The 26,221-nt window shown below is 49.5% G+C and overlaps 1 protein-coding gene across 3 annotated transcripts in view; it reads right to left on the bottom strand.

Annotated features, from left to right (window-relative positions):
* Nucleotides 1–247: 247 nt before the first annotated feature.
* The window catches only part of LOC137420612 (cytoplasmic FMR1-interacting protein 2), a 108,698-nt gene continuing 82,724 nt past the window's right edge, over nt 248–26,221 (bottom strand). For 2 of the 3 annotated variants that reach the window (XM_068105820.2, XM_068105822.2), the window contains exons 27-31: nt 14,743–14,815; nt 13,391–13,485; nt 3,815–4,053; nt 1,943–2,090; nt 248–1,844 (exon numbers count right to left, since the gene is read on the bottom strand). In XM_068105820.2, coding sequence (XP_067961921.1) covers nt 1,677–1,844; nt 1,943–2,090; nt 3,815–4,053; nt 13,391–13,485; nt 14,743–14,815 — 723 coding nt within the window. In that variant the 3' untranslated portion in view covers nt 248–1,676. Of the gene's footprint in view, nt 1,845–1,942; nt 2,091–3,814; nt 4,054–13,385; nt 13,486–14,742; nt 14,816–26,221 lie in introns of those variants that run through there. The other variant, XM_078772491.1, reaches the window with a different exon arrangement.

The following is a 26,221-nucleotide window of genomic DNA, read 5'->3' as shown; positions in this document are numbered from 1 at the left end:
TCCGTACCACGTGGCCTATGACGTCATAATTATGAATAAAAAATTACACAGGCAGAGTCGCTTTGTGTGGTAAAATTTCGTGTCAATCAGACCAGCGGTTGCCGAGAAAATGATTTTTTAAAATTCAGACACCTACGGCACACGGCACACGTACGTAGCTGAATGCTTAACCCCGCTTTTTGCTTCGCGAGCGCAGGGTAAAAACATCCAGTTCATATCAAGTCAAGAGAATGAAAAACAGCCACAGTACGAGCCTTGAAAACAAATATATTACACACGGTTCCCAACATGTCACGATGTACGTGCGGTACAGGTATAGCATGGCGGCATGACAATGGAACCAAATACTGAATTGTATCAAGCGGTAGGCAGGTAGCATTGGTCTGTATCAACAAATACAAGCAAGAAGGATTCTCTTTCCTTAAAAAAACAGTAAATAGTCACCCATTAGTAACTTGCTGCTTTTTTAGTCAACACACTTCCCAAACCGCAAGCTCCGAGGCCAAGGTTATCTCATGACTGTTACCTTCACACTTGAGAAGCTGCAGTATGCAATTTGTAACCGTGAAGGCTTCCTCTTCAGGGAATAGCAGATCGGATTTGTATCTTAGCTCGAGAAGACATTTACATGTTGCCAGCTCACCAACTCTGCACCGCAGCGACAAGAAAACATTCCAAGATGGCTGACAAGATGAGAGTGGTTACAGGGACAACAATCCAGCAATTAATATGCCACAATCAATACTTAAGTATCAAACACTGAAGAGCTTCACATCACTTACCATTTAAACAAAAATACAATAAATAATAATAAATATATCAAGGAGCAAAAAAATGGCAAACACCTGCTTAACATGACACGTCCAATTTACCACGGAAGCTGATTTCATTGGTAAGCCAGCACCAGGCAAGGTATGTCAGTTGGGAGAACAGTTACCTGAGTTGCTGTCTGCTTTTGGTATCGATTCCTAGCGAAATCAAACCCAACTGAAAATGTCGTCCAATGCGGTGCAAGCGGTGGTTTGCATCGTGAAACCTGTGCCATTTTGAGGAAGATCAAGCTGGCCGTCCCATCTGTGAACAGGTTTATCACATTTGATGTCCCACGGTATCTTTCGAAAAGAGTACGCCTTGAGACCGGTAGTCTGGCAAATTGCAAATTGTCCGCGTGTCCATTGTAGCTGCGGTAAACTTGGTGATCCTCAGGTAACCGGCAACAGGGGCGAAGAAAGGAAATGATGCTATGAGCCAAATTCACATTTGAATCCAGGTCAGGCAGACATCCCCTAGATAGATACGAGAACGGCAAGCCATCACAAGGACAAACGTAGCTTACCAAAGATGTGACGTCACACTTGAGAAAACAAGAAAGGATAACAATCTGGCTGGGGAATTGAAAATGACACTTGCACACCAACAGGTAAAGGTGAATGCTAGCTAGATTGCCTTCAGCACATGTATATGACAAATAGCGGACATTATGGCCGCAATCCCAACAATAAATCAATCAAGTGTACAATTTTGACATAAAATGACTTTAAAGTCAGTAATGAAAGTACAAGAGAGCATGTCAGCTCCATAATTGCTGCACCACCAATAATATGGCCTGTCCACCTGCTTGTCCATGAAGCACACCTACACAGACAGCCAGATGGATGGACTCCATGTGATCATCATCAAATAGTACTGGCAAGTGAGTGGTGGATCGGAGGCTGGAAGCAGCGAACAGGCTCATTTCCCGGCCCATCAGCCTCTATCCCACGTGTGTACTTGCTGAGAATAGCAAAAATGGAATTGTTGAGCAGCTGGTAGCGTCGGATGCGCTCCACCATTTTCTTGAGTGGCTGGGCGGGGTGGGGATGGAGGGGTGTCGGCTAAAATTACCACTCGAGATTCACACCGACTGATCGAAAGCAAAAGCTGGACTCTGTGTTCTACGTACCACGTTCTTGATGACCTCGTCCTTGCCGTCCTGCCGCTGAACCTTCAGTAGGTGATAGCAGAAGTCCAACAGGTCAAAGCGCCTTTGTTGGCCCAGCAGAGTGATGATGGTACAACCGGCCCAATTCAGTCCATCACCGAAACATTGCCTGAAAAGAAATGCAATTAAATAATTTTATTATATAAATATCAAGGGTCATGGATGGGTGAGGTGGCAGAGTGTAACAAGTTAATTAATGATGGGGCAGTGGGGCCACATTTGGACTCAACAAGCAGGGGAATGAATGAACACAAAAGAGGAGAGACAGGAGGGAAGGAAACAGTAATCTGCAAGTAAAATTGTTGGGTTAATGGGGGTAAAAATGATTGCAGGCAGGGATGTGGAATACAATCTGGTTTCTATTCAGCACATATGCATGAGCCAGGATTTTTGGAGTTTAACCAGGGGGGGGGTTACTGGCAGCACACATGGTGGAGGAAGTGGAAGGGGGGGAAGAATGAGGAAGCAGAGCCTGAAAAAGCAAAACGACCATGAAGTTGAAGCACGCCATCACAAATCCTCACGCTTCCCAGCTAAAGCAAAGTTGAAAAAAAGAGCAATCAGATTGCAAACCCTCGCCAGGATGTATTTTCAGTGGTTTTTTAAGGCTTTTGTGTTAAAACAAATATGGCGGCCGAACCATGTGACTGATGACATCATCATTTTTTTTTTCTAAACGAATTTATTCCTAGATTATGCTCAATAAATTTTAACCTTGATCTTGATGACGTTTTATACTTGTCGAATTATGACGTCATAATGGAGGCACCTATGACATCATCATTAACATATTTTATTCGCCATGGAGAGTTCTTTACAATGAGCCATGTCTCAATTTTTTCTATTCAGCACTTTCGGAGATATAGAGGTGCAACGTTTTTCGGTTTTTCCAAGATGGCGGCCGAACCATGTGACCGATGACGTCATTATTATTATTTTTTTCCTCCACCAGTTTATGCCGACATGGCGCTCAAGAAATTTCATCTTGATCGGATGAAGTTTTGTACTTGTCAAATTATGACGTCATAATGAAGGCAGCTATGACATCATCATTAACATATTTTGTCCCCATGGAGAGTTCTTTACAATGAGCCATGTCTCAATTTTTTTCTATTCAGCACTTTTGGAGATATAGAGGTGCAAAGTTTTACAGGTGGAGTTGCATCTATGGTGAAAATTTCCTGTCAATCGGACCAACGGTCGCAGAGAAAATCATATTTATTCTGTGCGGACAAACAGACAGACAAACAGACAAACAGACGGACTCAAATGCAATACCCTCTCCTCTGGCGAGGGTAAATATGGCACAAAATGGCCCAATATCAAATTTTGTGAGAAACAATTCCCCCCATTTTGACCCCTGTGATCCTAAGTCCCCACCCTCTGGGGCATGAATCTGGGGTCAAATCAAAACAATCCTTACATATTTCATGCGTTCCCCGATGGTGATTGCATATACAAAGTTTTATTAAAAAGATGTTTTAGAATTGCGGCTGTAATTGCATTTTTCGGTGTTTGACCTTTTTGACCCCACCCCATGGGGCAAGGCCAAAAATGATACTCTTCTCGCACCTTTGTGCCATGTGGCGATCATAACTACCGAGTTTGGTGAATTTCTGCACAATCGTTTCGGAGAAAATGTGATAGACAGACGATATAGCACAAGAGACATTGAAAAGGTATTTGTAAAATGTTACCTGCAACAAACAATATATTTTACTATTTTTCCAAAAGTATTCACATGAGCCAATAACTGACCACAATTCACTACAACGATCTCTTCCAAGCGGGAACAGCTATTGGTAAATTGGGAATGACACCGAATCGACTCACTCAGCAGTAAATTCGTTGCTACCGACAGGGATGCAGTAAACGAACTGCATGGCGCTCCACAGGCGCTGGAATTCACAACACTCTTCCAAGTGCATCACTCCGTTGGCCGGTGGTGGACCGCGCCAGGCCGGGTCGTCGAGGCAGGTGGCCACCCTGCCCAGGATGACTTCGAACATGGACAGGCCACAGCAGAGACGCTCCTTCGTCAACAGATCGCCTTCGCGTGCCATTGCGATTTGCTGCGGAACAGGCAGGACTCGATCATTAAGTTTTCCGGTCAAGTTGATCCCTCTTTGTGGCGCAGTGTGTTGCTTATGTGTGTTGGTTTCCAAACGCGAAATCAATAATGCTCAAAAGGTAAATAATCTGCAAAATAACTACAGGTACGGGGTTATGTTTTCACTCCTGTCTGTTTCTGAACAGGATATCTCAGAAGGTTGTGGATGGATTCGGACTAAATTTGGTGGACAGGTTCCATTAGTGACAAGGAAAAATTGATTCCATTTTGGTGAAGATCCGTATCCAGATACCAGAGTCTTAATTCTTGAACTAACTCTTCACCAATGAGAGATGGGGCCAAAAACGATATAGACCACCTTTAGAGGCCATTTTTCCCCGCAGAACAGGGGTTGGCCTTTTTTTGAAGCAATGTTTTATGGCCGGATGCCCTTCCTGCCCCCAACCCTGTTAGTCACCTCTTGCGACACACAGGGAATTACCAGTGAGCTGGTACTCAATTTGCCAACCTCAGAAGGATGACAGGCTCAGTCAACCCTCCTGGTGTTAATTCAGCGGTCGACCGGGATTCGAACCCAGGATCCTCGGATCCCAAGCCGGCACCCGAACCGCTAAGCCAACACCAGGCCAAAAACGATATGGAGCACATTATTTCAAAAAGTTGTGGATGACTGATGACAAAACTAGGTGGAGGAGTTGATTAGGCGATAAGAACAAGCCGAATCGATTCTGGTTCAGGTCCGAATCCAGATCTACCCATTAGTGGGATCGGCCTAGCGGAGGTGTGCTCTCTACAGAGTGTCATTTTCTTTGGATAATGTTTAGGTGAAGTTACATGGAATCTGAGAGCAGTGACTCAAAATTTCTCCAAAAATTTCATTCATTGTTTTTGATTTGATTCCTTAAAAGAAATGAGCAATATTAAGTTGAAATTTTTAAAATAATGAATGCTGACGCTTCAAAACAAGAGATATGATGTCAACACATTTATATCCGATACAACAACTATAATTTTGACTCATTTTCACGAGAAACTTCCGCTCCCCACTGGAGCAGGCAGGGAGGACAAGTGGGGATGTGGGGGGTGTTCATACCATGAGGATGGAGGTGTGTAACTTTTAATTATGCGATGGTGGAAAATATTATCATTATTATTAATCTTTAACAGCCACAATTATTCCCACGTTATTGTGGGGTTGGCCATAGGAAGCTTGGTCCAAGTCTTTCAGGAACCCCTGGCCAGGTATGACGTTCTGTAAAATCACCTTGCCTGTGAAACACCGGGAAGACAATTTATAGGTGGGTCGGGATTCAAACCCAGGCTGGAGAGCTTAGAGGTGAGTGTGAGTACCTCCAGGCCATGCTGCCAGCCCCCATGTTCATATTATTATTATTCCATTATTACTGGTTGGAATTGACTGATGAATTTATTATCAAACTTGAATGATAGAGGTTGGAGTCAGGATTGGAGGAAGACATATCAACAATCTAATCTAAGGTATGCTGACGATACCTCTCTGTTGGTAGAAAGTAAAGAGGATTTGATGAAACTGCTGAAGACGGTGAAGAAGAAAAGTGAAAAATAGTCCTTGTCATCGGTAAATCATCAATAAATTGATGATCCGAGATCAAGCCATTGGAGAAGAGGAAGGATTGAATATCAGAAGCGAAGATGGATTCCATGACCTTGCTGATGATTGGGAGCAGGCTGATTGGTCTGCAGTCGCAAGGATCTGTTTTTGCACCTTTTTTGTGTAAAGCCATCATGTTCGCTGATTTCCAAACAGAGGCAGATGAACTTGAGCAAAAAAGAGGGTGCAGAGAACAGAGAGAGTGTGAGATAGAGCGGCCGAGCAGGCTTTTAGGACCCGTGGGCTGATGCCGTCTGATGCCATAATGAGAGCAAGCTCCAGCATAATGAGACCAAGCTCCAGCATAGTGAGAGCAAGTTCTAGCGCAGTGAGAGCAAACTCCAGCATCGTGAGATCAAGTTCTAGCATAGTGAGGGCAAGTTCTAGCATAGTGAGAGCAAGTTCTAGTATAGTGAGAGCAAGTTCTAGCATAGAGAGAGGAAGCTCCAGCATAGTGAGAGCAAGTTCTAGCATAGTGAGAGCAAGCTCCAGCATAGTGAGAGCAAGTTCTAGCATAGTGAGAGCAAGTTCTAGCATAGTGAGAGCAAGTTCTAGCATAGTGAGAGCAAGTTCTAGCATAGTGAGAGCAAGTTCTAGCATAGTGAGAGCAAGTTCTAGCATAGTGAGAGCAAGTTCTAGCATAGTGAGAGCAAGTTCTAGCATAGTGAGAGCAAGTTCTAGCATAGTGAGGGCAAGTTCTAGCATAGTGAGGGCAAGCTCTAGCATAGTGAGAGCAAGTTCTAGCATAGTGAGGGCAAGTTCTAGCATAGTGAGAGCAAGCTCCAGCATAGTGAGAGCAAGTTCTAGCATAGTGAGAGCAAGTTCTAGCATAGTGAGAGCAAGTTCTAGCATAGTGAGAGCAAGTTCTAGCATAGTGAGAGCAAGCTCCAGCATAGTGAGAGCAAGTTCCAGCATCGTGAGAGCAAGCTCAATCATCGTGAGAGCAAGTTCCAGCATAGTGAGAGCAAGCTCCAGCATAGTGAGAGCAAGTTCTAGCATAGTGAGAGCAAGTTCTAGCATAGTGAGGGCAAGTTATAGCATAGTGAGGGCAAGTTCTAGCATAGTGAGAGCAAGTTCTAGCATAGTGAGAGCAAGTTCTAGCATAGTGAGAGGAAGCTCTAGCATAGTGAGAAGAAGCTCCAGCATAGTGAGAGCAAGCTCCAGCATCGTGAGAGCAAGTTCCAGCATAGTGAGAGCAAGTTCCAGCATAGTGAGAGCAAGTTCCAGCATAGTGAGAGCAACTTCCAGCATAGTGAGAGCAACTTCCAGCATAGTGAGAGCAACTTCCAGCATAGTGAGAGAAAGCTCCAGCATCGTGAGAGAAAGCTCCAGCATCGTGAGAGCAAGATCCAGCATAGTGAGAGCAAGCTCCAGCATCGTGAGAGCAAGTTCCAGCATAATGAGTGTAATGAAATTGTGACTAAGCTGAACCCAGGTGCTATGCTGGCTCCGACCACTGAGGGGCTTCCATAAGAACTCGGACGGACATCGCTCCGATTCATTCCTGTGACATTTATTCTGTATGGTAATTGATATACGAATGGTGCGTATTGCTAGATGTTCCAAGCTTGCCTGTTGTTTGTACCAATTGCCGATTCATTATTACTTCTATGATAACGGTATTCTGATATTACTCTTGCTGATTTCTTACAGGTGTTACTAGAGATCGATTCTGAATTAAACCTACTATTGGGACAATGTTGTAGATCTGGTTTTTACAACAATTAATTCAGAATCGTCTCTTTGTCCTGAACGAGAACGACATGGCCCATAAGCTGATCCAAGTTCCAGTGTTCAGCGCGTACCCCCAAGCGCCGGACGCGTCCGCTCAACTGCTACACTGGTTGAAGCTCCTGACCAATCATCTGAATGCTCAGGAGGAAATCACCGCTGCCACGAAGCTTGCGGTCTTGCAATCCAAGGTGAACCATACTGTGTAAATGTCCATCACTAACCATACTGTGTACATGTCCATCACTCAGTGCGCTACATACGATGCTGCTGTGGCCGAGTTGAAACGTATTTACATCAAAACTCGAAGCGTGGTCTATACCCGACATCTGCTTGCGTCTCGTCGACAAGAGCCCATGGAGACCATAGACCAATTCGCTCAAGACCTCCGACGATTATTGAAAGACTGTACCACTGAGGTTCGCACCCATGCACAAGTTTGTGATGATCTTGCTCACGATGCTTTTGTCTCAGGCATTAGATCACAGGTCGTCAGACAAAGATTACTTGAAGAAGCCGATTTGACCCGAGAAACAGCCCTTCGGTTATCTCACGTGCACACCGAAGCGCAGGTACAAGCCGACGCATATGAACGCCCATACGTCACTGCAGGGATATCCCGACAGACACGGCATGAGAGAGCTACCACCGAGCTGGAGGATGCTGCATCCTCGCCGGAAATGGAGGCACCTGATGTGCTCGAGGACCCCAACCCGAGTTTGACAGCGGCCGCTGCTGCTGGACCCAAGCCAGGAAGTAACGCTAAGTGCTATTTCTGCGGGAACCGGAACCATCTCAAGTCAGTTTGTCTGGCAAAGGAGGCAACGTGTCATTTGTGTTCGAAGAAGGGTCACTTTGCAAAAGTTTGTCGTTCGTCGCGGGGCCGGCGAACTCGCTCGACGCTGAATGTGCTTATCTCCTCGCCCGCAGAACAAACGGCGTCTCGCGTGCCTTTGATTGGAATCGCCCCTCTCCGTGGGCCCCGAGCTGAGAGCTCAACCTTGATGAGACTTGCCGCGCCGACTAAACAAGTCGCGCAATCACAGCGGTACACGGCACGACCGTCCTTGACAGGAATTCTTTCGATGCCCAGCCCACTTCAGGGATTGGCTCCCCGATCGGCGAACGCTGGCTTCGAATCTCTGCGCGTGGCACGAGCGTCCTCTGGCGGTGGCACAACCGACCTATGATCTACTTTGACCACACGAAAGCTGGGATCTCCGCGTGTGGCACGAGCGACCCTGCCGACGGCTCGACTGGCCTACTAGAGACTTCAACTGCACAAAAGACATTAGCTGGCGTCGGATCCACACGTGAGGCTCGAGCGCCACCTCTCGACGACTCGACATCTGCAGGGCCAACTGGCCTGTCCCGCGCTATTATCCCACTCATGATTGAAGGAACTTTTGCAAATGCTTTAATTGACATGGGATCCACTGATAGTTATGTCGATTTTCGACTTGTTCAGAAGCATGGCTGACCAATTCTCAGGACAAAATGCAGAATCTTCATGGCTTCTCAAGGGCTATGGCTTAGCACCCAGGGAGAATGTCGACTGAAGCTTGTAATTAAGGGTCGAATGTTTCCGGATGTGCATTTAATGGTCTTACCAGCATTATGTGCAGAAGGTTTGCTAGGACACGATTTTCTCCAGCGACATGGGCGTTTGGAAATGGAATTTGGTGGTACTGATACTCTTGCTGTGTGTGCTCTTGCAGGGATGGAAATTGAGCCACTGTCACTGTTTCCCAATATGACTACTCACTGTACACAAGTTGCTGTTAAATCGTGACGCTGCTCACGGGCTGACACGCAATACATTGCGGAGGGAGACTGTGCAACTACTAAAGGAATGTATCATAGAACCTAGTTGGTCGGCCTGGCGGGCCCACGTTCTGGTGGTACGCACCGAATCACACCGCAAACGCATGGTAATCGACTATTCGCAGACGATTAATCGGTTTACCCAATTGGATGCCTACCCACTCCCGGGAATGGATTCCCTGGTACGACAGGTGGCACAGTACTCGGTCTATAGCACTCTCGATCTATGTAGCGCGTATCATCAGATTCCCATCTTCGTGGCAGATCGCATCTACACTGCGTTTGAATCCGGCCAGAGGTTGTACCAGTTCACCCGGCTACCCTTCGGGGTCACGATCCCATCTCCACGGCAGATCGCATCTACACTGCGTTTGAATCCGGCCAGAGGTTGTACCAGTTCACCCGGCTACCCTTCGGGGTCACGAATGGGGTTGCGTGCTTCCAAAGGGCTATGGACGACCTCATCGCTGAGGAGAATTTAACCGATGTCTTTGTTTATCTGGATAATCTCACGGTTCGTGGGTACAACAAAGAACATCATGATGCTAATCTGAAACACTTCCTCGAGGTTGCGCACAAGTATCGACTGACTATGAACGAGGCCAAATGTCGCTATTCTGCTCACATGATAGATCTCCTGGGGTACACCGTGACCCATGGCTCTATCGCTCCAGATAAGGAGCGTCTGCGACCTTTGCTCGACATGGCCCCGCCCCGGGATCGTGCTTCATTGAAGCGTGCTCTCGGGCTGTTTGCTCATTATTCTAAGTGGGTTCAAAATTTTTCCGAGAAGCTTCGCCCGCTTGTGGATTGCGATGCGTTCCCCATGAGTCACGCTGCTAAGGCCGCTTTTCATGGCATGAAGTCCGACATCGCTGGTGCCGCTGTGTCGACGATTGACGAAAACAAGTCCTTTGTTTTGGAAAGCGATGCGTCGGACCACGCGATAGCTGCGACACTCTCTCAAGGGGGGCGCCCTGTGGCCTTATTTTCAAGGACTCTCTCTCCTCCGCGGAACGGAGACATTCGTCTGTCGAAAAGGAGGCGTATGCCATCGTCGAGTCGATCAGGCGTTGGCGTCCCTATTTGCTTGGACGATGTTATCAAGTTATCACAGATCAACAGAGTGTTGCCTTTATGTACAACACGCAGCATGCTGAACGCATTAAGAATGAGAAAATCACTCGCTGGCGGATTGAGCTCGCCCATTTCTGTTACACAATCAAATATCGCCCGGGGCGGGATAACCTCGTTGCCGATGCTTTACCGTGGCCTGCGATGTGTGCGAGCCTCACTTCTTTTGAGGATCTGCGCGTTCTTCATGACACCTTGTGCCATCCCGGCGTGACGCATTTCACTCATTATGTGCGCAGTCGTAACTTGCCCTATTCCGTTGAGGATGTTCATCAGCTCTGTCGCACTTGTTCCGTTTGCGCTGATCTCAAACCTCGCTTCTACAACCCTCCGATGGGTACGCTGGTCCAAGCCACTCGGCCGTGGGTGACATTAGCGATGGACTTCAAAGGACCCCTGCCGGCTTCACCGGCTTCGAGTAATTCTTGTTATCTCCTCATGATCGTTGAGTTCTCTAGATTCCCTTTTGCTTTCCCATGCGGTGATATGTCTGCTGCTACGGTTATCCGGTGCCTGCGGAACTTGTTTTCTATGTTTGCGAATCCGGCCTATGTGCACACTGATCGAGGCGTGGTGTTCTTGTCCCAGGATGTGAGGAACTTCTTGCTCCAGCATAATGTCACTTCTAGCTATACTACTCCGTATAGGCCACAGGCGAATGGACAGTTAGAACGCTTTAATGGCATTATATGGAGGACCGTTACTCTGAGTCTTAAGTCCCATGGCCTAGGACTGGACCAATGGGCTTGGTCACTACCTGGGGCATTAAGCTCGATCAGGACTTTATTGTGCACTGCTACAAATCAAACTCCCCACGACCGTATGTTTCGTTACCCGCGGCGTTCGGGCAGTACCCGACCTTTACCGGGTTGGCTTGCTGAGCCGGGACCGGCTTTTCTCAAACGCGCTGTTCGCACGAGTAAATATGACCCGATTGTGGACAAGGTACATGTTCTCCAAGCTAATCCAGAGCACGCTCATGTGTTGTTGCCCAATGGATGGGAGTCTACGGTCTCGGTACGCCACCTGGCCCCATGCGGGGAAGTTGACGAGCCGGCTGACGACACAGTTGATCCGACAATGGAGCATCTACCGGCTTCCCCACTGCTACATGCACCCTATCCATGCATGCACGCTTTGCTAGCTTGATTTCAGCCTTAGTGGTAGTGTAGTTTTAACGGAGGGGAGAATGTAATGAAATTGTGACTAAGCTGAACCCAGGTGCTATGTTGGCTCCGACCACTGAGGGGCTTCAATAAGAACTCGGACGGACATCGCTCCGATTCATTCCTGTGACATTTATTCAGTATGGTAGTTGATATACGAATGGTGCGTATTGCTCGATGTTCCAAGCTTGCTTGTTGCTTGTACCAATTGCCGATTCATTATTACTTCTTGATAACGGTATACTGATATTACTCTTGCTGATTTCTTACAGGTGTTACTAGAGATCGATTCTGAATTAAACCTACTATTGGGACAATGTTGTAGATCTGGTTTTTACAACAATGAGAGCAAGTTCCAGCATCGTGAGAGCATGCTCCAGCATCGTGAGAGCATGCTCCAGCATCGTGAGAGCAGGCTCCAGCATCATGAGAGAAAGCACCAGCATCGTGAGAGCAAGTTCCAGCATAGTGAGAGCAAGTTCTAGCGCAGTGACAGCAAGCTCCAGCATCGTGAGAGCAAGTTCCAGCATAATGAGAGCAAGTTCTAGCATAGTGAGGGCAAGTTCTAGCATAGTGAGAGCAAGTTCTAGCATAGTGAGAGGAAGCTCCAGCATCGTGAGAGCAAGCTCCAGCATCGTGAGAGCAAGCTCCATCATCGTGAGAGCAAGTTCCAGCATAGTGAGAGCAAGTTCTAGCATAGTGAGAGCACGTTCTAGCATAGTGAGGGCAAGTTCGAGCATAGTGAGGGCAAGTTCTATCATAGTGAGAGCAAGTTCTAGCATAGTGAGAGGAAGCTCCAGCATCGTGAGCAAGTTCCAGCATAGTGAGAGCAAGTTCCAGCACAGTGAGAGCAAGCTCCAGCATCGTGAGAGCAAGTTCCAGCATAGTGAGAGCAAGCGCCAGCAAAGTGAGAGCAAGTACTAGCATAGTGAGGGCAAGTTCGAGCATAGTGAGGGCAAGTTCTATCATAGTGAGAGCAAGTTCTAGCATAGTGAGAGCAAGCGCCAGCATAGTGAGAGCAGGTTCTAGCATAGTGAGAGCAAGTTCTAGCATAGTGAGGGCAAGTTCGAGCATCGTGAGGGCAAGTTCGAGCATCGTGAGGGCAAGTTCTATCATAGTGAGAGCAAGTTCTAGCATAGTGAGAGGAAGCTCCAGCATCATGAGAGCAAGTTCCAGCATAGTGAGAGCAAGTTCCAGCACAGTGAGAGCAAACTCCAGCATCGTGAGAGCAAGTTCCAGCATAGTGAGAGCAAGCGCCAGCAAAGTGAGAGCAAGTTCTAGCATAGTGAGAGCAAGTTTTAGCATAGTGAGAGCAAGTTCTAGCATAGTGAGAGCAAGCTCCAGCATAGTGAGAGCAAGCTCCAGCATAGTGAGAGCAAGCTCCAGCATAGTGAGAGCACGTTCTAGCATAGCTAATGTCAGGATGAGAAGTCAGTCTGCCAGGAATGGAGTCAATTTTAGATGACAAGACTAAAGCAAAGGGAAATATTTGGGAGATTCAGCTAAATCCTGGTGTGAAAACACGTACAACACTAACAAGGGTTCATCAAGAGAATAACACTTCAGTGGAATTGAAATCTAAGGGCCAAACAACAGGATCCATTATATAATAAATGGGTGACAATACCAAAAGGGTCCAGTTTGACGGCTTATTTTAAAAGAAATACATTAATGACTTATTTTAGAACCAAAAGATTATCAGAGAAATATCAATAATGATACCTTAAGTATCTTCGGCTATAAAAAAAGACTATTTATGCTGACAGATAGAATGTGACAACATACAACTCAACTTGTTAGACATGAGAGCTCACATTGGGAGCTACGTTCACTATCATGCGCCCATACCTCACCTGGGCAGTTCCAAGCCGTTCAACAAGAGGTACCAAGTGCAGGGATGCATACTTCTGCTCAAGACGTCGCATCTTCCCTTCCAGGCGTTCACCCTCTGACCACGAGTTGAAGGGGGGAGATGGGAGGGAGCACATGGATGAAAGCCTTAATGCCTTTAAGGTTTAAAGTCAATCATACTAAAATACGCCATTTAGTGTCTGTCTGTCCGTCTGTCTGTCTGATGAATTTTTGACGCCAATACATTCCGTCATTACTTATCCAATCTCACCCAAACTTGACAGGATGATGAAGGGTTACATAATTAAGGTTGTAGCGCATTCATTTCCCCCCCTCCCTAAGGGGGTTTTCTCCTCCGAGCGGGTTTTCCCCACCATTGCCGTCAATGGGGTTACATGTTGAGGTGTATATCAATGCTAAATTAGCTTTATTGTGGCGTTTTCCCAAAGAGGAAGATTTATCGTGGCGTTTTTCCAAAGAAAGATGCTTTCAAAAACAAAATTAATAATGATTACAAAACAATATTAATACTAATAATGTCCCACTTCCCCAAGGCGTTTTTCCTGCAGTGATAACGTGTATAAATAGCTTATAGTTATAATGGCGTTTCCGTGAGAGCTTCTACAGGAAGTAAAAATATTATAAACCACAAACACGTATGATTATCTTTTTAAACAGTCGCTAATGCTCTTTATAACACAAAATTAAGAAATTTGGAGGAATCTCGACATCCGTGAAGTAAGGTTTACTTACAGAACTGAGTGAAGATCTACTGTACTCTATATACCCCACAAATGTTGGGTTAATATCATGGCCCTTTCTGCCACTAACGTGGCGTTTTTCGTAGCAAACCTTTGAAACTCGCTCCTGCTGTTCAACACGAAACTGAAAGGGAGGAAGCCCGGGTTGTGCTCATTTACCAAGCAGCTAGCTACTGCTTACCAAGTCGGCCGTTCCTTAACAGTTTTAAATGGCGTGCTTGCTCGAATGCTTAAACCACTTGGCGATCTCCCCACAACAAACTTGGGAAATGAACACACACCCAATGTTCTTGAGACCCGACCAGAGATCAACTGTAATCGATATACCCCAAAGAGGAATGACCCTCCCTGCCACTCTCGTAATCAGCGGGTGTACTAGTCATACAAAGCCAATTTAAAGGGGCTTGTGTTTTGGGAGTGTTTGTTTAATCGCTATCTAAACAATCTAAAATCTTATGAAAGCTTTATAGGAACAATACAGCCAGAAGTAATGGAAAATTTGAATGGGCAGATGTTACAGCATGAAAGGTGAAGTCGTTCTTAATCTTGGTGTTTATAGCTGAATGGCGTGTGGAAAGGTTTTGTGGATATACCTTTCACAAAGACTCGTGGAAGGATGTTCTGGAAGGGCGCTGCATGGAGGAGGTCACAAACCTCCTCTTGAGACTGCAAACATGGAGGAACGCAAACATGCACATATTTTATTGGTAGTCTAGGAGCACGTCCGATTTAGGAATTAACTCAACACCTTTGAAACCAACATGTCAGATACAAATACCTTTCAAACCAAAATACTGTACGGTGCCTGGGGAAGGAGGAGGGTGAGGTGCGATGTCCCACTGAGCACCTGGCTGCATATTGAAGCCATGCCCCCTTATCAGTTAGCACACCCACAAACCATGAGCCAATACGCGGTGTATGAATGCTAAATGAGGCCTTTCACGCATGCGCTTTGTGCACATTTACACCGATTCGGTTCTGCTTGCCGGGCACTTTTAACCTGCCGTTGATAGCGCAAAATGTGCAATTCAAATTGTCCTTTCAATATAAATTTCAGCAGTTATATTTCAGCATGATCCCTGGTGTTGGGCTAGTGGCTAGGGTGCCGGCTTAGGATCCTAGAATCCTGGGTTCGAATCCTGGTCGATTGCTGAATTAACGCCAGGGGGGTTGACTCAGCCTGTCATCCTTCCGAGGTCGGCTAATTGAGGACCAGTTCACTGGTAATTCCCTGTTTGTCGTTAAAGGCGGCAAAAAGGGTTGGCGTCAGGAAGGGCATCCGGCCGTAAAACATTGCTTCAAAAAGGGGACCGAAAAACAACAACAACCACGGTTCCCGAAAAAGGCCAACCCCCGCTTTGCGGGGAAAAATGGCCTCTAAAGGTGGTTTAGTTATATGAAAAGGTGGCAAATTTAAAGATGGTTAACCATAATTGTTCTGTTCCTGAATGCAAATTCGACTCAAGGGAATAAAGGAATATGAGAAATATCCAGACATGAGATGTCACCAAAAGAACAAACTATATAGAAATACTCAGTTAGAAGTATCTAAAGGCAAGGATGGCTTTGGTAAAATAAACGATTTGTCACTAAAAATATTTTAAAAATCGATACGTCTTGTGTTCTCATGTGAAATTATCCAAGCATGGGAGAGGTCAGACATGGGTTATTGAGGGTTTGGATTTGAGGCAGTGTATAAAGCCTTTTTCATTCACGCCAGGCTGGATTACAGAGTTAGATGGCCACCACCTCGTCCTTCTTCCCCCTTTCCTTCCAACAAACCTCCTTCCCAAAATTAGGAAATTCTTCATATCTTTCTCTTTTTTTCTTTTTTTTTCTTTCTTTCTTTCTTTCTTTCTTTCTTTCTTTCTCTTTCTCTTTCCCTCTCTCTCTCTCTCTCTCTCTCTCTCTCTCTCTCTCTCTCTCTCTCTCTCTCTCTCTCTCTCTCTCTCTCTCTCTCTCATTAAAGCAAAACCTTGTGCCCAAAACTGAAGCTTTAAAATGCTGGCTTGAACACTGCTCCCCAGGGATGTAATTATTGAAAATATTCTAAATCGAACTCCTCTTTTTCTGGCTCTACTCCATGGCAATGCTCTCTGGCTCATTGTCCTTCTGACTCTCTTTGGCATTTCTTCTCCTGCTGCCCCTCTGCACCACTACGGTACCCACAGGGCACTTCCAGAACACCACATGTTCCAAGGAAATCAGTAGCCTTGACCATTAACTCAATGGGTCTGAACAAATTAACTACAGCAGTGGTCTATTGGGAGTCGTACAAGGCGAGTGAGTGCTCCAAAGTGAAATCACGGTTGCTGCATCGTATCATTGTAGCTAATAACATGCCTTTCAAACAGCATTCCAACCTTCTTTACAAGCTGTTGTATAATCCCAGTATATTAAAGTATGTCTAACATAAAACCACTGACTTACTTGATTGTTTTTTTTAAAACCTTCATTGACTCTACACAAGTATACAATGATAGTCTAAACTAAAGGAACATGCAGCTAAGTTCTTCAGGTCTAATGAAAACATCATTAATTATTATTAGCTCACCTGGAACGCAGTTCCGGGGAGCCTATGCGATGGTGCATCGTCCGCCCGTCAGTTCGTAAACACTTGTAACTTCTCCAAAACCGCTGATGGGATTGTGACCAAACTTGGCACAAATGATATTTGTTATGTTGTGACTAAAGTTTGTTCACGGCATTAAAAACTTCGGGGTCTAATCATTGTAAATGACCGGGGGTCAAAGTGGATCCAGGTTTGACCCCCAAAAATAGGTATTTGCTTTCTTCTCAGAAACTACACATGCAATACCGATGAAACTTGACCACAACCTTCATCACCTGTGTTGTACCAAAGTTTGGTCACAGCATTAAAAAAAAACATTGATCATAATGAAGGAGCTGGGGCTCCCACGTCGATCGGAAGAATGGACGCGACAAAAAGCTGGAATTCATCCGAGTTGCTTTAATCAAACCAAACACTCAGGCACTCTGAAAAGCCCGTTTATCGGGCAGCAATATATATACATATTATCCCGGAGCGCTTGCCCAGGAAAGGCGAGAGGGGGCGTGGCCCAGCGTCCTGGCTGCGGCCTGGCAAGTTGAGCGTGGGCCTGCCCGGGCGTCCTGGACGAGCCCGGCATGGTGATCGCTCCGTGTCCTTGATAGGTGCAAGGCGATTGTGAAAACCCAGCGGTAGCCGCTACACACGTCCCCCCAGAATCGACTTGCACCGGCAGGGTCAATTTGAGGGGGGTCCTGATGACCCGGCCGAAGCGACCCCTGGCGGGTCGTGGGAGGGGGTCCGGTGTGGTGGTGGGCGGTCGAGTGGGGGGCACCGTGGACGGGGGGCGGCCTCGCCGCGGCGGAAGGGCCACCCGTGGTGGGTGGTCGACGTCCACGTGTGCCGGCTTGAGGCGGTCCACCGCAATCCGGTCCGACCTGCCGCCGATGTCGATGACGAACGACTTGTCGTCCCGTCGCAGCACCCGGAAGGGCCCGTCGTACGGCGGCCGGAGTGCCCCCGATGTGCGTCGTGACGCACAAAAACATACTCCGCTGTGCGAAGTGCTGGGGGGACGTAGGACTGGGGGTCACCGTGGTGGGATGTTGGCACGGGGGCAAACCGTCGGGCGGCCTCCTGGAGGTCCGAGCGCTGGTGAGCTGCGGACCAGGGACTGGTAGTGTCGGGCACGAATTCGCCCGGGACGCGTAGCGCCTGGCCATAGACAAGCTCGGCGGTGGATGCCTGGAGGTCCTCCTTGGGGGCCGTGCGGAGGCCCAAAAGGACCCACGGCAGCCGGTCGGCCCAACCGCCGTCTTGAAGGCCGGCCATGAGCGCGGCCTTCATGGAGCGGTGGAATCGCTGGCACTACCCGTTTGCTTGGGGGTGGTAGGCCGTAGTACGGTGGAGCTTGACCCCCAGGTTGCGGGCGACCGTGTCCCACAGCTCAGAGGTGAACTGTGGTCCGCGGTCTGACGAGATGTCCGCCGGTGCGCCAAAGCGGGCGACCCAGGTGGCGATGAAAGCCTGCGCCACGTCGGCGGTGGTGGTGGAGACGAGGGGAACGGCCTCCGGCCACCTGGTGGTCCTGTCCATCATGGTGAGCAGGTGTGTGAACCCCCGTGACGGGGGGAGGGGGCCCACCAGATCCACGTTGACGTGGTCGAAACGTCGTTCGGGCACGGTGAAAGGTGCCAGCGGGGCCTGGGTGTGTCGGTGGACCTTGGCCCATTGGCAGGCCGTGCAGGTGCTGGTCCAATCGCGGACGTCCCGACGAAGGCCGTTCCAGACGAATCGCGCCGACACCAGCTTCTGGGAAGCTTTCCGGCCCGGGTGGGAAAGGCCGTGGAGGGAGGCGAAGATGCGGCGTTGCCAGGTGACGGGCACGATGGGGCGAGGCTGGCCTTGGGAGACGTCGCAGAGCAGGACAGTGTCCGCGAAGGGGATGTCGGCCAGGCGGAGGCCCGTGTCCGCCGCCCGGAGGGCTTGCACCGTGGTGTCGGTGGTTTGGTCCGCCGCCATAAGCGCAAAGTCCACGCCCAGGTGGACCGGGTTCGCGCTGGCCCGGGAAAGACAGTCGGCCACGGCGTTGTTTTTGCCGGCGACGTGCCGGATGTCCGTGGTAAACTCCGACAAGGTGGAGAGGTGGCGCTGTTGGCGGGCCGACCACGGCTCCGTGACCTTGGCCATGACGTAAACCAACGGATTGTGTTCGACGAACGCCGTGAAAGGTCGGCCCTCCAGGAGGTGGCGGAAATGGCGGACGGCCAGGTGTAGACCGAGGAGCTCCCGGTCAAACGTGCTGTATTTGAGCTCGTTCGGCCGGAGCTGCCGGCTGAAAAAAGCGAGTGGCTGCCAAACCCCGTTCACCCATTGCTCATGTACGGCGCCCACCGCGTAGTCGGAGGCATCCGTGGTGAGGGCGATGGGAGCGTTGAGCACCGGGTGAGCGAGCAGTGTTGCGTCGGCGAGGGCCCGCTTTGAGCTTTGGAAGGCCGCATCCATTGCTGCGGACCAGGCGATGTCGTGCTTGGCCGGCTTGCCCCGGAGGGCTTCGTAGAGGGGCCGCATGAGTTGAGCAGCGCGGGGCACGAAGCGGTGATAAAAATTCACCATTCCCAGGAATTCCTGCAGGGCCTTTATGGTGCGGGGACGCGGGAACGTGGTCATGGCCTCAACCTTGGTTGGCAGCGGCACGGCCCCGTTCTTGGTGATGTGGTGGCCCAAAAAATCAACGGCCGTCGTGCCGAAGTGGCATTTGGCCGGGTTGACGATGAGGCCGTGCTCGCTGAGGCGCCCGAACAGTGTTCGGAGGTGCTTGGCCCGGGACGTGCTGGCGACGAGGATGTCGTCCAGGTAAACGAAAAGGAACGGCAGGTCACGCAGCACGCCGTCCATCAAGCGCTGGAACGCCTGAGCCGCGTTCTTGAGACCAAACGGCATCCGCAAGAATTCGAATAAGCCGAACGGCGTGATGACTGCCGTTTTAGGGACGTCGGCCGCCCTGACAGGTACCTGGTGATATCCCCGTATGAGATCAATTTTCGAAAAAATGACCCGTCCCGCCAGACGGGCGGAGAAGTCTTGGATATGCGGGATCGGGTACCTGTCGGGGGTGGTAGCGTCATTGAGACGGCGGTAGTCGCCACACGGGCGCCATCCACCCCCCGGCTTTGGCACAATGTGCAGTGGCGAGGCCCACGCGCTATCGGAGCGCCGCACGATGCCGAGGTGCTCCAACGCGTCGAATTCGGCCTTCGCCACGGCGAGCTTGGCTGGGTCGAGGCGGCGGGCCCTGGCGTAGACCGGCGGGCCCGTGGTTGGTATGTGGTGCTCGATCCCATGCCGTACTGCGACGGCCGAAAACGTCGGCCGCGTGAGGGCCGGGAACGCCGTGAGCAGGCGAGCAAACTCGTTCGCCGCCGGGACGGCGCATGCCAGCTCGGTCGGCGCGGAGCTGCTCAATGTGCATACCAGGGAGCTGAAGGTTTCGGCGTTGATTAAACGACGCCGTTGGACGTCCACCAGCAGTCTGTGTGCGCAGAGGAAGTCAGCGCCTAGCAGAGCCATGGGCACGTTTGCGGTTACAAACGTCCAAGCAAAGCGTTGGCCGTCGAAGCAGAGGGTGACGTTGCGCGGGCTGAAGGTGCGGATGGTCGATCTGTTGGCTGCAACCAAGGAGGGGCCGCAAACCGCGGATTGCCTGTCCTGGTCAGAGGCGGGTATGACGCTCAGTTGGGTGCCGGTGTCGCACAGGAAGCGCCGTCCGGACGCTTTATCCGTGAGGAACAGTAAGTTGCCCGTGTGGCCGGCGCTCATGGCTGGTAATGAACGCCGGCCCGGCCGTTTCCCGGCCTGCCGAAGGTGCACGGGGGTCGGCATGTCCGGGCCTTCTGTCCGAACCTGGCATGATAGTAACACCACGCTTGGTCAGGTGGAGGCCCCGGTCGTCGTGCTGGAGGTGGTCGGCTTGGTGTAGCGGCCGCCAATTGCGTCGGCAGTTCGGTCGTCGACCGTGCCGGGTGCTCGGGCGCCATGGGTGTTGCGTCGGACGGCGGTGGGTCCCATGTCGCCGCTGCGATGCGCTGTCCTGCGGCGGAGATCTTGTCGGCTTCTCTGGCAAGGGCCCGGGGATCTGTGATCGTCGTGCTTGCCAGGGCGAGGCGTACCGGGTTAGGCAACTGACGGAGGAACAACTCCCGGAACAGGAATGCCGGAGAGTGCTCGCCGAGCAGTGAAAGCATGTAGTCCATTCGCTCGGAAGGGCGCGTGTCGCCGAGCTCGGGCAGGTCGAGCAGGCGCCGTGCGCGTTCCGCCGATGGGAGGGCGAAAGCGTCGAGGAGAAGCTTCTTAATCGCGCCGTATTTGTCAGCGGCTGGCAGGCTCTCGAGGAGGCTCAGGGCGCGGGCCGCAGTGGCCAAACCGAGCGCTGCTACCACATGGTGGAAGCGGGTGTCGTCGGCCGTGATGCCTCGCAGGGCGAACAGGGAATCCGCCTGTGCGAACCAAACCACCGCGTGAGCCTCCCAGAAGGTAGGCAGTTTAAGGGCGACTGCCGTGTCCATGTCGGTAGGTCACCAATGAAGGAGCTGGGGCTCCCACGTCGATCGGAAGAATGGACGCGACAAAAAGCTGGAATTCATCCGAGTTGCTTTAATCAAACCAAACACTCAGGCACTCTGAAAAGCCCGTTTATCGGGCAGCAATATATATACATATTATCCCGGAGCGCTTGCCCAGGAAAGGTGAGAGGGGGTGTGGCCCAGCGTCCTGGCTGCGGCCTGGCAAGTTGAGGGCGAGCCTGCCCGGGCGTCCTGGACGAGCCCGGCATGGTGATCGCTCCGCGTCCTTGATAGGTGCAAGGCGATTGTGAAAACCCAGCGGTAGCCGCTACAATAACATTATTTTGCACTATCACATTATGGAAATAGAACAACACTCGAGAGAGCGCACACCTCCACCAGGCTGAACAGTTTATGTTTCGTATCCCAATGATAGGCCGGATCTGCATCCGGACCTGAACCAAAATCGAATCAACTTGTTCTTGTCACCTAACCAACTCATCCACCTAATTTTGTCATAACTCCATACCCTTTTGAGATATACTGTACACAGACAGGCAAATAGAGACACAAACAGGGGTGAAAACATAACCTCCCTCCACCTTCGGTCTTCAGGGTCTTTTGAGTCTTTAGGGGCCTTAGTGGTCTTACGGATCTTGGGGGACATAAAGTCTTCAAGAGTCTAAGGGGTCTCAGCAGTCTAAGGGGTCGAAAGGTGTATTCCAACAGTACATAATTAATAGACGTATGCAATTACAAGACAAGATGCAAACGATATTCAAACAGTACGCAATTAATAGATATATAGTCACCCAGCTCCACCGACTCACCGTCCCACGGACCGTGTTTTTCAGTTTTATATACATTTGAAGAATAAGAAGACGTTATGGTCACAAATATACATACATACTGTTGTGTCCCCGGGGTTAAGACCCCAAGAGGACAAATGACCGAAATGAGCTTAACTCCGAGGCATATACCCAACTTGGCGGTATTATCTTTTCGCGCGCGCGGGATGGCTCGAGGCCTTACCTGATCGGGATCACACGCAAGGGTTATCCGAACCCACAAACACCGAGACAGGACAGAAAAATCCACAATACAAGAAATTCTGTATACAAAAAAAAGAAGTAAGATTCGACAAATAATGATTTAATGAAAATAACGGCAAATAACAATGAAAGGTTCTAAATAACAATGAAACAACTAAAAATCCTAATTGAGACATCTCCACTCAGACTCGTATACAAACAAGGGGAAAACTAAAGTAAAAGAAAATAAATAATGCTTTGGTAATCAGCCAGTACTCAGCTCCGCGTCCCCAAATTGCTGGTAAGGCCCACCGGTCGCTCATCGCCTCCAAACCACCATGCGTGAAACACACAAAATGATGCGGAGTTGCGCTCCTCGACGTCCAGAGGAAACACGACGCAGACGTCGACGTCGATCCTGTGCCTTGTAGTTCAGACTGTCCCAAACCGCTGTTTCTCACCAGCCCTTTCCCAAGAGCACACATAAACCAAAGACTACATGCCAGCGACCAAGCCGGATCAAGGAGGAATTTGTGACTGCCCACTATCAAAGCCAGGACCAGAAGAGCAAGATGGCCCGACAGCCTCTCTTTTTTTCCTTCAGCTCTCGAATCTTCCACGTTCATGGCACAGTCTGTCCAATCACCGAGTGCTATCCCGTCATCCATTGCGCCTCCACCAATCACGAAAGCTGGGGTGTGGCCTCCTCGCCACGAGTCGTCTGGGGCGGAATCCAGTCGTTGTTCGGGAATGTTCAGATGACGTCGTTCGCCGTGAGGGGCCTTACGTGCCGACCGGAAAATGTGCCGTGTTTGTCGGACCTGGCGGCGTTGTGAGTGAATGAGTCCATTTGTTATCGTTGTTGTTTGGTGGACTTTTTAATTGTAATAAAGACGGAGGGAAGATCACAGGGCAATTACACACTGGGGGTTATCCTTAAACCCTCCCTAATTAGCATAGCTCCACCCCTTGTATGGAGACACATATACAATCTTATCCTATACAGATTCCCTACTTATTTACATCGAGGTGGGTTCTTCTTCTTCGCGACACTCAGAGCATGCTAATTTATACGATTCTGAACTTCCTTTAAGGTATTTCTTCACTTACTCCCACAAACAAAACAATTCTGTATACATACATTTGCTCCATTATAATAAGATATATTTATGATTTTCATGAAGCCTCTGATGTACTGTCTATTTGGTAATGATTCTAGCCTTCTTTCTCAGCGTAATGTAAATATTTCATTAGATACTCTCAATATAGAACATCAGCATGTTTCCAAGTGGCTAAGGGCAAAACGATCGGCATTAAATAAAGAAAAAAAAACAATTTTATGTTTTTCAGCATTTCGGTCTCTGTGCTTCCTGGGTCCATTTTGTTTGATGATACAAGTATATTTGAGGGTTGATTCAAAAATTTTTATTTGACTCTTCATTGATGAAGAATTGACATGGAATGCATATAGTTACTTTTTGCCACCGACACGGACAGTCTGGGACCATTTGTCACCTGCCAGAGTGCCGATGTTGTCAACCTTGTATGTCCGAAAAATGTCAGAATTGTTTTCCCGTTGTTGTTCCTAGTCATGCCTCCAGCATCAATTAGGTGTGTTTTTCCCAATCACTGTCACCTATGGCACACCGACTTCGGGTGGTTCGGGCGTTTTCAATAGGAAGAGGTGGAGCTCATTGCAGGACATTTCCCTTAGTTCCACAAATGATGCTCATCCTTACCAAACCTACAGCACACTTTGAATTCCTGTAGCTGCGATGACGAGGCACGAAGGTTGGGATGTGATTTCCTCTGACCTATAACACCTGACACTCCAGGCCGGTAGTTATCTTCATCCCGTACGACGTAAATTTGCTTGCGAGACAAACTGTTGTACAATCTCCGGAGCCTTTGCTGGTGTCAGTCCTCCACCTTGATCCAGTAACCTTTCCTGCACCTTGGTTTCATATACATGCCAGCGATGATCGCATCTATTAGAATGCCCTCAGGATCGGCATACTCGCAGTCCATGACAACAACCCTCAGGTCCTTGACAAAGTTATCAAGCGTCTCCTCACTTCCTTGTTTCCTCCATCTGAGCCAGTGCCAGGAAATCCACCTGTTCTTTCTCAGACGCACATCCCTTTCACAATGACTTTGCACCTCGTCGGGATAATCTTTCTCAGTTTCTTCCCATTTGAACGTCTTGTAAACTTCACACCTATGAGAACTGATCCAAGTGCCCCAGCCATCCGACCTTTTGTTTTGGGGTTAGCTCAGATAGCGGGCCTGCAAACACAAGCTAAACATGGTCTTGAAACCAAGTGAATTCTCCAAATAAGTCCGTGCATCCCAATCAACCACTGGGTATTCGAAGTTGGGAAAGGCCATACCGTGTTTATGGATGGTTGTTTGTCAGAAAGCAGCGAGTTCGGTTAACTTCTGACATCTGGTAAAATAACTGCTTCATTCGTCAGGCCATAGCTGCATGGCATGCAAGGGCACGTGGTATTTCACAAAACACGGAACAAAACACACACATGAAGCAGGAACAACATTACATTACAACACCTCAGATGTTCCTGAGGGCTGAGCCTCGATCTACTGTAATCCGTATACCCCAGAGAGGAGAATAACATGACCCTTTCATTCTGAGTGGGTGCACTCGTTGCCTGAAACCCGATCCAGCTGTCCGTCAGATTGGTAATTGATATTGAACCAAACCGTGAGGACACTCGGAGATGAATTGTACAATACTTTCAACAGCAAGTATGAGGGAATCGAGTTGACAGAGACGAAACATACATATTTTGTGTCGCGGGTTGTGCCCACAGTGCGGTCATTGGTGTTTGCGTTTGATTGAATCAAGAGAAGAAATAAACTGAACTGAACTGAACACCGGCACCATTTTAATAAGGTAATGGAGAAATAATATGTGATGATGCCCTATTGCCCTATTGCTTTGAAGAATGGGAGGAAATGAGGGAGGAGAGGACAGGGAGTTGGGGTGAGAGCTGAGGATTTCGAGTTAGGAGGGGTTGAGAAGTTGAAATTAGGAAGGGGGGGGGGGACTTGGGGCTAGGAGAGGGGTTAAGGAGTTGGGGTTAGGAGGGGGTTGAGAACCTGGGGTTAGGAGGAAGGGGGAGGACTTGGGGCCAGGAGTGGGGGGGGGGGGGGGGTAAGGAGTTGGGGTTAGGAGGGGGTTGAGAACCTGGGGTTAGGAGGAAGGGGGAAGGACTTGGGGCCAGGAGGGGGGGTAAGGAGTTGGGGTTAGGAGGGGGTTGAGAACCTGGGGTTAGGAGGAAGGGGGAGGACTTGGGGCCAGGAGTGGGGGGGGGGGGGGTTAAGGAGTTGGGGTTAGGAGGGGGTTGAGAACCTGGGGTTAGGAGGAAGGGGGAAGGACTTGGGGCCAGGAGGGGGGGTTAAGGAGTTGGGGTTAGGAGGGGGTTGAGAACCTGGGGTTAGGAAGGGGTTGAGAACCTGGAGTTAGGAGGAAGGGGGAAGGACTTGGGGCCAGGAGGTGGGGTTAAGGAGTTGGGGTTAGGAGGGGGTTGAGAACCTGGGGTTAGGAGGAAGGGGGAGGACTTGGGGCCAGGAGTGGGGGGGGGGGGGGAGGGGTTAAGGAGTTGGGGTTAGGAGAGGGTTGAGAACCTGGGGTTAGGAGGAAGGGGGAAGGACTTGGGGCCAGGAGGGGGGGTTAAGGAGTTGGGGTTAGGAGGGGGTTGAGAACCTGGGGTTAGGAAGGGGTTGAGAACCTGGAGTTAGGAGGAAGGGGGAAGGACTTGGGGCCAGGAGGTGGGGTTAAGGAGTTGGGGTTAGGAGGGGGTTGAGAACCTGGGGTTAGGAAGGGGGGGGGGGGGGAATGACGGGGTTAGGAGGGGGGTTAAGGAGTTGGAGTTAGGAGGGGGTTGAGAACCTGGGGGTTAGGAAGGGGTTGAGAACCTGGAGTTAGGAGTGGGAGGGGGGGGGGGGA

Source organism: Myxine glutinosa, chromosome 2 (assembly GCF_964187855.1).
Source record: "Myxine glutinosa chromosome 2, kmMyxGlut1.1, whole genome shotgun sequence".
In the NCBI taxonomy this organism is placed as follows: Eukaryota; Metazoa; Chordata; class Myxini; order Myxiniformes; family Myxinidae; genus Myxine; species Myxine glutinosa.
The sequence above is the reverse complement of the archived record's forward strand: the minus strand, read 5'-3'. Positions and strand labels throughout refer to the sequence as shown.